Genomic DNA, 14,233 nt, shown 5'->3' with positions numbered 1-14,233 from the left:
TAAACTAGAATATGTGAGTCCCCACTGCCCATAACCTGGGATAAACACATAATCTTGGATTAGATCCTGGGATAAAGGGGCAGTGTGGAAAGGCCCTAAGTGTCAGCCTCTTGCCAAGCCTGAAGTTTTTTTTAAACAAACAAGGTCCTGGTGTGTGAGAGCTAAATGTATTATATTAAATATATAAGACATAGTTTATACATTTCTTTACTTATTTCTTCCTACAGCCCAAATGTGGGTTTCTCCCTTTTTCAAGCCATGTTTCCCAAGAGATAAAATACAAAGTATGTCGTTATTGCATGCATCAGCATCTAAAGGTAATGTCCTGTCAACTGTATGATGTGTGTATTTTGTTTGTAGTGCACCAGGGTAGAATTAATGCTTCATCTTGGCTACAATTCAAAAAACAACTGATCAATTAAAAACTTTTAGAATTGTGCTTCCTTGCTTTAACGAAACAACACTTGCTTATAATGTTATAAATAACTTTTTTCATTAAAATCCGCTGTACTTTATGAAAAATATTTTTATTGAACATTTTGTTTGGTAAATTATATTCATTAGTCTCTTTCTGAAACTCATTACAATAAAATAAAACTTTGCAGTGGATTTCTTTCAAGTGGTCAGGGATCTGTTACAATCTTTTCCAAAGGAGAGTGATCTTAAGAGAGGACCTTATAACTAGAAACTGTATTTAATCGTAATCTTAGATTATGTAATGTACTTATATGCTTGATGTCTATAAAAATTTGGAAATCACTTGAACTAGTAATAGAATTGTTCTAGAAATAAATGGGTGTATAGTGGGACTTTCCCTTGAACTCATTTATAATTATTGTGTGTTCACAGGTAGCAAAAGGAAAGTGGAAACGGCTCAGTAAATATTGTCCTCTAGATCTCTTCTCAGGGTAAGAATCTGTTCAAAAACAACCTTGTGCATATTTTATATTGAACTTTTATTTCCACAGTTTAGCACTATTTAATATCATTATTGAAGGTTATTGTAGTGAAAGCCGTTATAGATCTTATTTAACACCTGTTTTTTATACCTTGAAATTTTTCCATCTTTTAGAAAGGTTAGCTGCATGGTGGGTCTGCCACATAATATGAAAATGAAGAAAAAGTGTGCAGTTAGAAGGACAGTTATGACTGGCTGGGATGGCTTCGGTACTGGGTTTGTAAAGAAGTGATTGTGGAGATGGAAATTAGGGACATAGATCTGGATATCAGTAGACCAAAGGGAATATATTAGCATTCAGGTAGTGATATTTTTCAGATTTAAATATTCCAGTATATTTTTCTTTTTCAGAAATAAACAGCGAATGCACTTTGCCTTGGGAAGCCTATTACAGGAGGCACAGAATAACTTAAAAATATTTAAGGTAAGTTGCACTGAAAGTTACCTTTTTTGTCACCTTGCTGGTCCCACCACATATATTTTTCTGTTCAGCCATGCAGTAGAGTTTATCTTCTGCCAGTCAGACAAACTTGAATACATCTGACACTTAATTGAAATCTTCAGTTTTCATTGGAGAAATATTGCATAGTAGTAATGCTGGTAGAAATGTTTAAATTTTTATAATTGTGCATGTTTTTTGTCTATTATTGTGTTTTATATTGCTATTGTTTTTATTCAGGCTTGGCCTCATGTAAGCCGCCCTGAGTCCCCTTTGGGGAGATAGAGGCGGGGTATAAAAATAAAGTTATTATTATTATTATTATTATTATTATTATTATTATTAAATGTGCCTCTATTTCATTCATTGAAGATACTGTATTTCTTTGATTCTAAGACACAATAATAATAATAATAATAATAATAATAATAATAATAATTGTGCGGTTTTCTGGCATTGTGTATTTCTGCCGCTTCTGTGACTGTTCATTTGGGGTTTGATGATTCCGTAGCCCACTTGTCAATGGATGTCCAGAATCAGCAGCATCCACCGCGGTCCTTTTTATCCTGGGCGACGACCGAGCCAGTATAGACTTCGTTTGGGTTTGATTCTCCATAATGCTAATGGGTTAGGTGCTCTTAGTTCTGCTCCTCAGCTGAGGCCTCTCTGGCTTGGTTGGACCTACCGGTAGTTACACTACCGCCAGCACAGCCCTCAGTCATCATTGGAGCAGGTAAGCCCCCCCACCACGTCAAGGTGGCACCTGCGGAGGGGTGTAGCACCAGGAAACTACAGGCCAATAACGTGTCTGCCCACTATGTTTAAACTACTGACTGGCATCATAGCTGACAGAATTCAAGACTATCTTGAAGAAAAAAACATCTTGCCAGATGAACAGAAAGGCAACAAACGGAAAAGCAGGGGCACAAAAGACCAGTTATTGATTGACAAAATGATTCTGGAGAACTGTAAGAGCCGAAAAGCTAATCTTCACATGACGTGGATTGACTACAAAAAGGCCTTTGACTCACTCCCACACAGCTGGATCATCAAGTGCCTGGACGCCATCGGGATTAGTAAAAACGTTGGCACCTTCATTGAAAACATGATGGAGCACTGGAAAACTGAACTGTTTGTTGGAAATGAAAGTTATGGACTTGTCAACATCAGGAGAGGAATTTTCCAGGGAGACTCATTGTCCCCTCTGCTTTTCATTATTGCCATGATCCCTCTGTCAACAATCTTACAAAAAACAAATCTCGGCTACCAAACATCTAAGAATTCTCACAAAATTTCACATTTGATGTACATGGATGACCTGAAGCTATATGGGAAAACGGAAACTGAAATCCAATCTCTGACCAACACTGTCCGAATTTTTAGCACTGATATAAACATGGAGTTTGGTTTGGACAAATGTTCGACAGTGGCATTGAAGAAGGGAAAATAATTGAAAGTGAGGGCATCAATATGCCCAATGGCCAAACAATAAAGTGTCACCAGCCAGAGGCCTATAAATATCTGGGCATATTACAGCTGGACAACATCAAGCATGAACATGTGAAGATTGTGGTCAATAAAGAATACACACAAAGGGTCAGAAAAATTCTCAAAAGCAAGCTCAATGGAGGCAACACCATCAAGGCCATAAACACCTGGGCCATACCTGTCATAAGATATACTGCTGGCATTATAAATTGGACACAGGCGGAACTGGACAATTTGGACAGAAAAACAAGAAAACTCATGACCATTCATCATTCACTGCACCCTCGCAGTGATGTTGACCGGCTATATCTGCCTAGAAGATCAGGGGGCAGAGGACTCTTACAAGTAAAACAAGCAGTCAAAGAAGAAGAACATGCCCTGGCAGAATATGTCAAGCAAAGTGAAGAACCTGCTTTGATTGAAGTCAAAAATCAGAAACTCCTCAAAGCACAGCAGACAAAAAAACAGTACAAGAAAACCGCACTACAAACTAGAGCTGACAGCTGGCACAACAAAACACTGCATGGAAAGTTCCTTGACAAAATTGAAGGAAAAGCTGATAAAGAGAAGACCTGGCTCTGGCTCACGAATGGGACCCTGAAGAAGGAGACAGAAGCCATCAGAACAAATGCAATCAAGGCCAAGATCGAAAAATCAGCTGATGACCCAAAGTGCAGACTGTGCAAGGAAACCGATGAAACCATTGATCATATCCTCAGCTGCTGTAAGAAAATTGCACAGACAGACTACAAACAGAGGCACAACTATGTGGCCCAAATGATTCATTGGAACCTATGCCTCAAGTATCACCTCCCTGCAGTTAAGAACTGGTGGGATCACAAACCTGCAAAGGTTGTGGAAAATGAACACGCAAAGATACTGTGGGACTTCCGAATCCAGACTGACAAAGTTCTGGAACACAACACACCAGACATCACAGTTGTGGAAAAGAACAAGGTTTGGATCATTGATGTTGCCATCCCAGGTGACAGTCGCATTGAAGAAAAACAACAGGAAAAACTCAGCCGCTATCAGGACCTCAAGATTGAACTTCAAAGACTCTGGCAGAAACCAGTGCAGGTGGTCCCGGTGGTGATGGGCACACTGGGTGCCGTGCCAAAAGATCTCAGCCGGCATTTGGAAACAATAGACATTGACAAAATTACGATCTGCCAACTGCAAAAGGCCACCTTACTGGGATCTGCATGCATCATCCGAAAATACATCACACAGTCCTAGACACTTGGGAAGTGTTCGACTTGTGATTTTGTGAAACGAAATCCAGCATATCTATCTTGTTTGCTGTGTCATACAACGTCGTTGTGTCAATAATAATAATAATAAATAATTAAGGCCAAGATCGAAAAATCAGCTGATGACCCAAAATGCAGACTGTGCAAGGAAACCGACGAAACCATTGATCATCTCCTCAGCTGCTGTAAGAAAATCACACAGACAGACTACAAACAGAGGCACAACTATGTGGCCAAAATGATTCATTAGAACTTATGCCTCAAGTACCACCTCTCAGCAGCAAAGAACTGGTGGGATCACAAACCTGCAAAAGTATTGGAAAATGAGCACGCAAAGATACTGTGGGACTTCTGAATCCAGACTGACAAGTTCTGGAACACAACACACCAGACATCACAGTTGTGGAGAAGAAAAAGGTTTGGATCATTGATGTTGCCATCCCAGGTGACAGTCGCATTGATGAAAAACAACAGGAAATACTCAGCCGCTATCAGGACCTCAAGATTAAACTTCAAAGACTCTGGCAGAAACCAGTGCAGGTGGTCCCGGTGTTGATTGGCACATTGGGTGCCATGCCAAAAGATCTCAGCCGGCATTTAAAAACAATAGACATTGACAAAATTACGATCTGCCAACTGCAAAAGGCCACCCTACTGGGATCTGCACGCATCATCCGAAAATACATCACACAGTCCTAGACACTTGGGAAGTGTTCGACTTGTGATTTTGTGATATGAAATCCAGCATGTCTATCTTGTTTGCTATATCATACAATAAAATAATAATAATAATCATCATCATCATCATAAATTGTCATGTCCTTGTAGTCATGGGACTAACAAATATGTAACCCAATTTTTGTTCCTGGGTTACAAACGTCATTTCCTAATTGGTTCTATCATGAAAACATCATTAAACTGCAAAGATGTTATTTTTGGGGGACATCCTGCAGCACATTTTGCTATAGTTTTTCATGAATATCTCACTGAGTCTCAACCAATTCAACATAGTTTTTGGACACAAAAACAAAGTTTCTGGAGTATTACAACTATGTTCAAAGTAAGTACTACACAATTAAACAGGGCATAACATTTTCGAACCAGGAACAGTTTTTTTTTCAAATTTTGCTATATAGTGTATCTTTCTTTTCAGTGTTTCCTAAAATGAGCATGAATATTGCTTATTGTGAAAGAGGAGCCTCTGGTGGCACAGGGGATTGAACTGCTGACCTTGCTGACCGACTGAAAGGTTGGCGGTTCGAATCCGGGGAGCGGGGTGAGCTCCTGCGGTTAGCCCCAGCTTCTGCCAACCTAGCAGTTCAAAAACATGCAAGTGTGAATAGATCAGTAGGTAACACTCCGGCGGGAAGGTAATAGTGCTCTATATAGTCATGTTGGCCACATGACCTTGGAGGTGTCTACGGATAACGCTGGCTCTTCGCCTTAGAAATGGAGATGAGTACCAACCCCCAGAGTCGGACACGACTAGACTTAATGTCAGGGGGAATCCTTTACCTTTACCTGTTATGAAAGAGAGCTGAACATTCTCTGACCCCTTATATATCCTTCAGAATGCTAATTTTCTTGGAAAAAACATAAAAATATGAGATTTTGCCAGACTATTTTATGGTAGTTTGACAAGGGGTTTTATGCAGATGTATAAAAACACACACTAAGTACTTGTAGTAAATCCTCTTTAATACAATAACGTGAATAAAATATTCATAAGAAGTTTATGGTTTTACAAAGGATTTACAGCAGGCGTGGGCAAACTTCAGCCCTCCAGGTGGTTTGGACACCTACTGTTAGGAATTGTGGGAGTTGAACTCCAAAACACCTGGGGGGCCAAAGTTTGCCCATGCTTGATTCACAGTAATAGAAAATAACATGTTATATATTAATCAAAACCAAAGCTCAGCATTTAAGTGGCTGAGCAGGCTGTAATGCTTAGGTTTCTCCATTTAAATCAGTGGTTCACAACCTGTGGGTCCCCAGATGTTTTGGCCTTCTTCTCCCATAAATCCTAACAGCTGGTAAACTGGCTGGGATTTCTGAGAGTTGTAGGCCAAAGCACCTGGGGACCCACAAGTTGAGAACCACTGATTTAAATCAACCTTCCTTACACCATAAGCCATTAAAAATACAATGCTTGGTACTCAAGCAGTAAATTGAAATAGGGTATTAATAGAATGACTTTTTTCTCTCTTTTTGTTGTTGTAGAATGGTGAATTAATTTATGGTTGTAAAGATAATGAGGACTCGCTGTCTGACCTGAATGAACTCGCTCACCACCTGAAGCCTTTCTTCTTCCCCTCCAATGGCCTGGTCAGTGGACCACATTGTACAAGGACAGTCCTGAAGGAGTTGATCCACGTCATCACCCTGGCTCTGCTGAGTAGTACAGACCTCTGCAAAGCAGGCGACATGAAGATTGTCCCCTCGTCACAAGGAAGGAGCTACTGTGAAGCCAGTGCTTTCAGTAAAGAGCTAGTAAGGAATGGTAAGAACCTTCTGGCCTTGCTCTACTTTACCTAGAAATCAAGTACAGTAGAGTCTCGCTTATCCAACACTCGCTTATCCAACGTTCTGGATTATCCAACACATTTTTGTAGTCAATGTTTTCAATATATCGTGATATTTTGGTGCTAAATTCATAAATACAGTAATTACTACATAGCATTACTGCATATTGAACTACTTTTTCTGCCAAATTTGTTGTCTAACATGATGTTTTGGTGCTTCATTTGTAAAATCATAACCTAATTTGATGTTTAATAGGCTTTTCCTTAATGCCTCCTTATTATCCAACATATTCGCTTATCCAACATTCTGCCGTCCCGTTTATGTTGGATAAGTGAGACTCTACTGTATAATGTGATATGAATGTCTGTTCATGAACGTATTTGGGGTCAACAGTGGGTTGCAAACCATCCCTGCATTGTTCCGGGCTGTGCTCAAATCCACAAATGTGAAACTCGCAAACTGTAGTGAACTTTTTTTTAATGCTATGACCTTACATTTGCTTTTACTCATTAAAAAAGCCTGTGTGCTGTATAACCCCATTATTACCCCTTGGAGAGGCGAGACCGACCACATGCATCCTAGACCCCTGCCCATCCTGGCTGGTGAGAGAAGCCAGAGGGGGTTTGGCCGAGTGGGTGAAGGTGGTGGTGAATGTCTCCCTTCGGGAGGGCAAGTTTCCAGCGAGCCTAAAAATGGCTGTGATCAAGCCGCTGTTGAAAAAGCCATCATTGGATCCCACTCAATTCGGAAACTTTCGGCCTATTTCCAATCTCCCCTATTTGGGCAAGGTCTTGGAACATGTGGTTGCCTCGCAGCTCCAAGGATTCTTGGTGGACACTGATTTTCTGGATCCGGCACAGTCTGGCTTCAGGCCGGGGCATGGTACCGAGACAGCCTTGGTCGCCTTAGTCGATGATCTTCGCCGGGAACTGGACAGGGGGAGTGTGTCCCTGCTGGTTCTGCTGGACCTCTCAGCGGCCTTCGATACCGTCGATCACGGTATCCTTCTGGGACGCCTCGCGGGAATGGGACTTGGAGGTACTGTCCTGCAGTGGCTCCACTCATTCCTGGAGGGTCGGTCCCAGATGGTGTCATTGGGGGACGCCTGCTCGGCCCCACAACCGTTGACTTGTGGGGTCCCGCAGGGCTCTGTATTGTCTCCCATGTTGTTTAACATCTACATGAAGCCGCTGGGAGAGATCATCAGGAGTTTCGGGGTCCGGTGTCATCTGTACGCAGATGATGTCCAGCTCTGTCACTCCTTCCCACCTGTCACTAAGGAGGCTGTTCAGGTCCTGAACCGGTGCTTGGCCGCTGTGTCGGACTGGATGAGGGCCAACAAATTGAAATTGAATCCAGACAAGACAGAGGTCCTCCTGGTCAGTCGGAAGGCCGAACAGGGTATAGAGTTACAGCCTGTGCTGGATGGGGTCACACTCCCCCTGAAGGCGCAGGTGCGCAGTCTGGGGGTGATCCTGGACTCATTGTTGAGCCTGGAGCCCCAGGTCTCAGCGGTGGCTAGGGGAGCCTTCACACAATTAAAACTTGTGCGCCAGCTGCGACCGTACCTTGGGAAGCCAGACTTGGCCACGGTGGTCCACGCCCTTGTTACATCCCGTTTAGACTACTGCAATGCACTCTACGTGGGGCTGCCTTTGAAGACTGTTCGGAAGCTTCAGTTAGTCCAACGGGAGGCTGCCAGGTTAATAACTGGAGCGGCGTACAGGGAGCGTACCACTCCTCTGTTACGTCAGCTCCACTGGCTGCCAATTAGCTACCGAGCACAATTCAAGGTGCTGGCTTTAGCCTATAAAGCTCTAAACGGTTCCGGCCCAGCTTATCTGTCCGAACGTGTCTCCCGCTATGACCCACCTCGAAGCTTAAGATCGTCGGATGAGGCCCTGCTCGCGGTCCCGTCAGCCTCACAGGTGCGGCTGGCGGGGACGAGAGATGGCCTTTTCAGTAGTGGCTCCCCGCCTATGGAACGCCCTCCCCATTGAAAGGCAGGCTCCCTCCCTCCTATCCTTCCGTAGGAAGGTAAAAACTTGGTTGTGGGGCCAGGCTTTCGAATAAGAATCAGCAGCATTAATTACTATTATGTATGCTGGAACTCAATTGACAGACCCAGTCCTTTTAAACTTGTACACGCCTATCTGTATTTTATAAATGCATTTTATGAATGTTATATGCAAATTAATTTTTTAATTGATTTATATTGTATTGTACTGTTTTTATATGTCTGTTTTATTGTAAGCCGCCCTGAGTCCCCTGTTGGGTGAGAAGGGCGGGATATAAATATTGTAATAAATAAATAAATAAATAAATAAATAACCTTTTTAAAAACAGTGTTTATCATACAGATATAGTGCAAATCTTATCTGCACAGATGCATAAGTGCATATTACTGAATCAATAAAAATAGCAAAAACAAATTCTTATGCTGCTGGAATAACAGTATGTGAGAAATCATATATGTCCAAAACCTGCTAAAGTAATAGGGCCTATAGGAATCCAGTAACACCTTTGAGACTAGTTTGGGGGAAAAATTTATTGAGTAAATTTTGTGGACTAAACTCTGCTTGCAACTGACAAATACTATGGTTAACTTCAGTTTATGCTATTGAGTTATTTTATGTCTTTTTTAATTCTAAAACAGAGTAAATTATGCTTCTCCGATTGGAATGGTTACCATAGATCTTCCTCTGGTATAGGGAACACTGAAAGTTCTAACATCACTTTTTTGTCCCACCTTTCAAACTAGAGTTGAGCATTGACTTACAGTGCATCTTCATATAACTCTATTTACTGCTTTGAGATGTATATTATGGAAAGGGGGATTCAGATTGTAATTCTTTCGTTATTTTTTTATCAGATTTTCATGTGTTTTGTAAGAACAGGCTTGAAATATATATATTTTCCTTTTAGGTAAAAATAAGATGGAGACTTCTGGCTTGCCAAGGGGGTGTCTCCTCTACAAAACGCTTCAGGCTCAGATGCTGGATATGCTGGATATTGAAGGTGTATATCCCTTGTACAACAGAGTAGAGCAATACTTGGAAGAGTTTCCCAGTGAAAGGTAACATTGCATTGTCTGTTTTCAGAGAGAGTAGCTGATAACTCTTCAATGGAGTTCTACCGAGTATCCTGGAGCATTACTTGAGCCTGGTATTAAAAAGGCAGCATTGAATCCCCATCTATAATGGACAAATATCGGCCAGTGTCCCACCTTTCTGTTTGGGGACAAGATATTGAAGCATATGGTGGCTTCTCAACAGCAGTGATTCCTGGATGAGGTGGATTATCTAGATTAGGCATGGCCAAACCTTGGCGCTTCAGGTGTTTTGGACTTCAACTTCACCATTCCTAACAGCAGAGAGCTAGACAGGGGGAGTGTGTCCCTTTTGGTTCTCCTGGACCTCTCACTGGCTTCTGATGTCATCGACCATGGTATCTTCCTGGGCCGTCTCACTGGAATGGGACTGGGAGGCACTGTTTTACAGTAGCTCTGGTCCTTCCTGGAAGGCCGCACTCAGAAGGTGGCGCTGCGGAACTCCTGATTGAACCCTTGGCTATTGTCTTGTGGGGTTCCTCAGGGTTCTACTTTGTCCTCCATGCTGTTTAACATATACATGAAACCACTGGGTGAGTTCATCCGGAGTTTTGGAATGTGGCGCCACCTATATGCAAATGACACCCAACTCCACTACTTCCCACCTAAAGCCAAGGAAGGTGTCCTGACCTTAAACCGGTGTCTCTCATCAGTTATGGACTCGATGAGGGCAAACAAAATGAAACCTAATCCAATGAGACTTGCTGTCTTTTCAATAAGTCACATCACTAATGCTTAGGTTCTGTTTGTTTACTATATTTCATATAGTAAGAAGACAGACGTTGCTGTGAAGAATTCCTTTTATGCCATCAGTAGATATATAATTCTTGCTGTCCATCATTTATATAATCAAAATGTCAGACCCAAGAGTCTTGAGGGCAAACCTTCAAAATAGCTAATTGAGGAAAGAGTGTGCTCAGTGAACCTGGAATTGTGACTGGCTGGTTGGGGAAGGAACAAATGGAACAGAACATTGCACATGCAATGGTTGGGTGATTGGAATTGTAAATGAGAGCATTTTGCTTTCTTTTGTAGAAAACCCCAGTTGTCCTTTTAAGTATCAAAAGCTAGAGTTTTATTTTGGATGAATTGCCGATTGCAATTTTAAACTATTGCCACCAGAGGGGAGAGTAGTCTTAGTTGTAAAAAAATGTTCCTCGAACAGCAGGATGTAAAGACCTGGAAACAAATATGTCAGAATTGTTTCATAATGTACTTGATATGTTTTCTTTATTTTTATTACATAAATATTTTGCTTTTTTTTAGGAATATGCTACAAACCGATGGGCCATATAATGAATCATTTTATGAGAAGCTACTAGACCTCTCAACTGAAGATGATGGAGCAGTAGGGTATGCTTTAACAAAGGTATCTATTTTTAATAAAAACTAAAGTTACTTTATAACCATGAAGTCTTCTATAGGCTTTGTAAATTCTAAAAAATTAAGATCTTGCCAAAGGAAATGTAGAGCTATGGCCTAGTATGAAGCAGAAAGTTCCACATTTCAGATTTTTTAACTTTCCTAGATAGACTACAGGAAGGAAAAAGGAAGTGCAGTAGATGTAGACACATTCCCCTGTGAGACATCTCCCTGTATAGTGATAGTTGGCTCAGGCATCTTTTAGTGGCCCAGGCAGGGCACACTTGTTCAAGCAGCAGTCTGGTGGTTGAAAAAAGGACTGGTATCACAGCACAGATTCTCTAGTTTGAATTATAATGGTGACAATGTGGTCACATTGATAATCAGATACTGACTACTTTTATAGTTAGACTGATGTTTTATGGAGCCCTAGTAGATTGCCCTCTAATAACCATATTAAGAGTTTTGTTAAAGAAAGCCCTGCATACCTAAAAACGTTTTCTATCAGTAATTGCCCCTTCCATACAGGCTTGATTGTCTGTATTAGCAAAGGGCACAGCAAGGCAGGTTTCCTGTCTCTGAACAGTCCTGGTATTCTTGGCAGTGAGGGCACATCCTCAGAGTTGTGGGCACAGGTTTCTGTGCAAATGGGAAGCCCAACTGTAAGGGTTCTGCAGACAGATTCTCTCTCATCAGATTCCATGATTAATGTGTGGACATAAAAAAGGAGGGTTGAGAACAGGTTTCACCTGTGCGATAAGGCTAGCAGTATGGTTCCTTTATCATATAGAGCACGCACGGGCAAACTTAGACCCTCTAGGTGTTTTGGACTTCCAGCTCCCACAATTCCTAACAGCCAGAAGGGTAGCTGGGCTTTCTGGGAGTTGAAGTCCAAAACACCTGGAGGGCCGAAGTTTGCCCACGCCTGCTGTAAATCCTTTGTAAAACCATAAACTTCTTATGAAAACGTTCTTCTAGCTATTATATTAAGGTAGATTTATTATAGGTATTTAATGTGTTTTTATATATTTGCATAAAACCCCTTTGTTAAACTACCATAAAATAGTCTGGAAAAATTTCATATTTATATGTTTTCTAAGAAAATTAACATTCCAAAGGATATACAAGAGGTCAGAAAATGTTCAGGAAACACTGGAAAGAAAGATAATCTGCTGGTCCCATCAGTACAAGGACATGACATTTTATATGCTAAATTCATATTGGCTTGTGAATTATTAATGTGGTATGGTTTCCTGGCAAGCATGGTATAGTGCAGTTCCTAACCTTTTTTTTTGACCAGGGACCACTCTCCAACATTAGTACCAAAAGGGTTACAAATCAATTTTAACTTTAGATTCGGTTTGGTTATTTGGGGTGCTGATTCAGAAAATTGCATTGGCTGGATCACATCAGCTCTAGTTTCTGATACAGAACACATGCCATTCAGTAATCACCACCTGCTTGTCCACAGAAAACCATATCTAGAACTAATATGGTCTATCCAATGCAATTTTCTGAATTAGCACCCTAAATAACCCTAGGAGCAGGTCTAAAAACAAAGCTCTGCGGAAAAGAGATAAATAAAATAAAATAAATAAATTAAGAGGAAAGAGGTTTGTGGACTTTATTTTTGTTCTTGCAGCCGACAGCTGGGCTCTGGCCCACGGGTTGGGAACCACTGGTATAGTGGGATTAGAGCCCTTGACAATGGCTCTGGAGATCAGGGTTCGAATCTTCACTCAATCATGAAAATACACCGGGCAACTTGGGCAAGTCATGCTTTCTCAGTTTCAGAGGATGGTAAAGGCAAACCTCCTTTGAAGAAATCTTGGCAAGAAAACACCATAATTTGCCTTAGAGTTTCTATAGCTCAAAGATAACTTGGAAGGTATATAAGAAAAATTGATACGTGTCACCATATATTATCAATTACCCCCTTTACTCTCTGCCCAGATAATGGAACAGTACCATCAATTATATTATCCCCCTTATCTTCATAAGTTACACCAGATTTTTTTTATTCTTTTGGAACTATGCTATAGTAAAACATTACTTCCAGCCCAACTCAGTATCTTCCCAATCATTATTTTTAACCTTTTAATCCAATGTACAGACCCACTTATACATTTTCACATAATTCTTTTTTCCTGATGTCTGTACAAATCCTAACTTTTCCAACTTCACCTCAATATAATCAATACCGAACTACTATATTTATATACAGCCTGATATACAGTTTCCTTCTCACACATACACAGAAAGTGCACCTATGGTGGTCGCTGAATAGCAAAAATATTGTGATAGTGTGCTAAGCCCTGAAAGCCCTTACATGTGTATTTGAGTCAGTTGCAGTTTACACTGTAGTATTTACACATGATCTATTTGCACAGGGTCAAATCTGGATGGCAATAATCAGAGGCTGACTTATCTTTGTGAACTACCTGAGGCAGCTTTACAGCCTCATGCATTAGATCAGGGGTCCTCAAACTTTTAAAGCAGAGGGCCGGTCCACAATCCTTCATACTGTGGAGGGGCCAAATTATCATTTGGAAAAAAACCCGAACAAATTCCTATGCACACTGCACATGTCTTATTTGTAGTGCAAAACAACAACAACAATGAAAGAACAATACAATATTTAAAAATGAAAACAATTGTAACCAACATAAACCTATCAGGATTTCAATGGGAAGTGTGGGCCTGCTTCTGGCCAATGAGATAGTCGTTAATTAATTGTTGCTGTTGTGTGCCTTCAAGTCATTTCAGATTTTGGGCGAGCCTAAGTCTAAAATTATTTATTTATTCATTTACTACATTTATTTATTACATTTATATCCTGCCCTTCTCACCCCGAAGGGGACTCAGAGCAGCTGTATGTACATACAATATATTATATTATTAGCAGAGCACAATATTAACATTATATATTGAACTATACCACTATACTGTAATATTGTATGTAATATATATCATATAATTAATATTATTATATGGTATTATTAATATTATATTGTATAACATTATAATATTTTTATCAATATTATATGTATATATAATATATTATTTAAAATGATATAAAAATATATTATAAAACTGAGGGC

General features: G+C 40.6%; 1 protein-coding gene across 1 annotated transcript in view; it reads left to right on the top strand.

Moving 5' to 3' along the window:
- Positions 1–14,233, top strand: part of ippk (inositol-pentakisphosphate 2-kinase) — a 46,003-nt gene that overhangs the window by 26,314 nt on the left and 5,456 nt on the right. Inside the window, exons 6-11 of the mRNA XM_003217657.4 lie at positions 228–317; positions 850–908; positions 1,310–1,382; positions 6,359–6,638; positions 9,587–9,737; positions 11,037–11,139. Of these exons, the coding sequence (XP_003217705.2) occupies positions 228–317; positions 850–908; positions 1,310–1,382; positions 6,359–6,638; positions 9,587–9,737; positions 11,037–11,139 (756 nt within the window). The remainder of the gene's footprint in view (positions 1–227; positions 318–849; positions 909–1,309; positions 1,383–6,358; positions 6,639–9,586; positions 9,738–11,036; positions 11,140–14,233) is intronic.

This window comes from Anolis carolinensis, chromosome 2 (genome assembly GCF_035594765.1).
Source record: "Anolis carolinensis isolate JA03-04 chromosome 2, rAnoCar3.1.pri, whole genome shotgun sequence".
NCBI lineage: Eukaryota > Metazoa > Chordata > Lepidosauria > Squamata > Dactyloidae > Anolis > Anolis carolinensis.
Note: the sequence above shows the minus strand (reverse complement) of the source record. Positions and strands in the feature narration are given on the sequence as shown.